The sequence below is a fragment of the Microtus ochrogaster genome, chromosome 10, assembly GCF_000317375.1.
Source record: "Microtus ochrogaster isolate Prairie Vole_2 chromosome 10, MicOch1.0, whole genome shotgun sequence".
Classification (NCBI taxonomy): Eukaryota; Metazoa; Chordata; class Mammalia; order Rodentia; family Cricetidae; genus Microtus; species Microtus ochrogaster.
This window is the reverse complement of record NC_022016.1, coordinates 12,477,083-12,480,102: the sequence shown is the minus strand read 5'-3', so window position 1 is coordinate 12,480,102 and position 3,020 is coordinate 12,477,083. Positions and strand designations below refer to the sequence as shown.

General features: G+C 36.0%; 1 protein-coding gene across 4 annotated transcripts in view; it reads right to left on the bottom strand.

Annotated features, from left to right (window-relative positions):
• Kdm4c (lysine demethylase 4C) overlaps positions 1 to 3,020 on the bottom strand; it is a 169,069-nt gene that overhangs the window by 145,147 nt on the left and 20,902 nt on the right. For 3 of the 4 annotated variants that reach the window (XR_003377397.1, XM_005352661.3, XM_026782063.1), the window contains exon 3: positions 1,733 to 1,908. The exons of the other annotated variant lie outside the window; for it this stretch is intronic. Coding sequence is in view for 2 of the 3 variants with exons in the window: in XM_005352661.3 (XP_005352718.1) it covers positions 1,733 to 1,908 (176 nt within the window). In the remaining variant the exon portion in view is untranslated. The remainder of the gene's footprint in view (positions 1 to 1,732; positions 1,909 to 3,020) is intronic. 4 annotated transcript variants of the gene reach the window in all.

Genomic DNA, 3,020 nt, shown 5'->3' with positions numbered 1-3,020 from the left:
ATAATAAATAAATAAATAAATAAATAAATAAATAAATAAATTTAATTTTTTAAAAAAAAGTAAAAATTCATTCTCCTCCCCATTCAGTATAAGCTGCACCTATTGAATTTCTCTGGAGGAAGCCAATTGCCACTATCTGAGCATTCAAGATCACTGTCAATGAGGAAGCAGAAAGAATGTAGGATCAGGAAAATGGAGAAGAAATAAAGACATGACATCCACTATTCAGGACATACCCATTTTAATTGTTAACTCACTGCTCCGGTGACTAGCAACTCTGCATCTGCACAATATTAGACCTTTCAGCTGCCAGTCAAAGATAGGGGAATCTATTGGTTAATGAAGGATTTTGGAAAAAGGGCATCATTATCTTCAAATGTATAACCACAAGTGAGCCTATCAGACTCCACTGTTTATTTATAATACTATGATTTCTCAGACATCCCTGACTAAACTCAGCAGGTCAAAAAACAAAACAAAAAGGCATGAACATGGGAAAGGGACCTAAAGGAGGAAAGGAGAATGAAATGGGTGTTAGGGAGATAAGAGGGTAGTGGATAAGGTATCAGAATACACTAAATACATGCATGAAATTGTCAAAGAATAAACCTAATAAAAAGCAAATATTAAACTCTAAAGGTACATATACATGCAAAAGTATTTAAGAGCAAAAGGACAATATCTACAATGTACTATGAAGTGTATTTTTAAATATGTGAGTGAAGGCAGGTGTGGCAGCTCATGCCTTTAACCCCAGCACTCAGGAGGCAGAGGAAAAAGGATCTCTCTTAGTTTAACAGCAGCCTGCTCTATAAGGCAAGTTCCAGGACAACCAGGGCTACACACACACACACACACACACACACACACACACACACACACACACAAATAAATAAATAAATAAATAAATAAATAAAATAAAAACTTGTAAAGTTTCCCTTAAAGGACAAGCAGCAAGGACTTTAGCGTCATAGAAGGAGCTCACCTGGGAAAAATCTTTTAGCCACGTTCCCAAGCAGCAGCACTTCCAGTCAACAACTAACAATAAGCTTCAAAACACCCCAAGCTAAAATCACTTGTCCACATATATACATGACTCCTAGGCTCCAGACTTTTATAAATTGTGAGCTAGCTGAAAAGGTTAATTTTGAGAATTTGTTATATATTCATAGATAACTAATATAATATGTACCTTCCTATTCATTCAAAGTTTTCTTTTTGAAATTTGTTAATGCTCATGAAATTTTAGTCTTAAAAAATTATGAATATTTTGTCCAATAAAACTAAAGACAATTCAAATAAAGAGAATTCAAAATGACAACTAAAAGGAAAAACCGTTTCTAGATTATGCGATAATAATGATGATGTGAAATAAAATGTGGGACTTCTTAAAAGTAAGTGAATGTGAATAGGCCATCTGAAAAACAAAAACCAGAGATAAAAGAGGTTCCTACTTTTCTTTCTTCTTTCTTTCCTTATTTATTTGTTGTTTGTTTGTTTGTTTGTAGACAGGGTTTCTGAGTGTAGCTTTGGAGCCTGTCCTGGAATTCATTTTGTAGACAAGGCTGGCCTCAAACTCACAAATACACCTGCCTCTGCCTTCGAGTGCTGGGATTAAAGGTGTGCATCACCACGGCCCAGGTTTTAATTAGAGCTTTTCTATCTACTTGGCTTCCTGCCATACTCACATACCTCTTTGGAAAAAATACAAATAAAAATTCAATTGACTCACTTGCTACTGTTAGCCAGCTGCCTGAACTCCTTCACAGTCATGGCTTTTTTCTGGATGTTGTATTGAGTAAACAGTCCCGACTGCCCTGTGACCATCTGCTGAATTGGTGCTGGGATAAGCAAATTATCAATATCATCATAGCATTGCCTTGGCTTCCACTCCTTAGGAGGAATCACCTAAAAACAAAACAAAATATTAAGCTGAAACTATTCAAAACTAAATATTACACATCTTTTATTTTTCAGAAAAACATAATTTAACATTTTCTTAACACCTCTTAAACAAAAGTACTTTTAAAACTCATTAAGACTTTGTAGTAAGGAAATATGATTCTTAACAAAATTCACTGAATACTCACTAGACTCAAAACTATACTTGTATTACCTCATTTTCAGTGGTACTATTAACAACTGATTTTAATTTGTAAGATTTTAAAACATACAGAAAGACTGAGGGTGAAAGAGTTAATGATAGAGAGGCTAGAATGTTAGCTGAAATACCATGACACCAAAACAATGAACCACTGTGCCATCTCTCAACAGAAGTTGAAATGTTGATGGGCCTCAAAGAAGTTCATCTTTACTAAATTTTATCTAAGTGTCTCTTTTTTATGTGATTTTATGTGATACATATCAGTAAATATTTGCTTGGTCAATATTTCCTCTTTAGAACTCTTTTGCAATATACCATATAACAGGGTTGCTGTAATCATTTAGAGGAACTTCCACGTCTGGTGTCTTGCATGGACAAAGACAAACTGAAAGCTTTATCCCTTCTGAATGTGAGAGGCCTAAGGTTGGATGCTAGCCTGCATATTTTACAGGGACCCTGTGTCTTCCCCTTTCCACTACTGGTTCTATTTAGATACCAACCCCTGTGCCTTCCCAAAGGTTCGAGATATTTTCCATGTCTTCTGGTAACAAGAAGCAATCACTGCAGTGAGGTTGCTTTCACTTTCTTTGCCTATGTCCATCCAACTCTCCTTCACTGTCAAGCAACATGGTTGCAAATTGCTGTGGGATCCTGTACACTGTGAATATGTTGCTCTCATTGGCTGATAAACAAAACTGCTTTGGTATATGGCAAGGCAGGATGGCGCTAGGCGAGAAATCCAATTAGAGATACAGGAGAAGAGCGAAATCTAGGAGATACCAGCCAGCTGCCAAGGAAGCAAGACGTGAAAAATGATGTAACAAGGCACGAAACACATGGTAAAGCATAGATAAGAAATATGTGTTAATTTAAATGTAAGAGTTAGCTAATAATAAACCTGAGCCAGCAGCCAAAG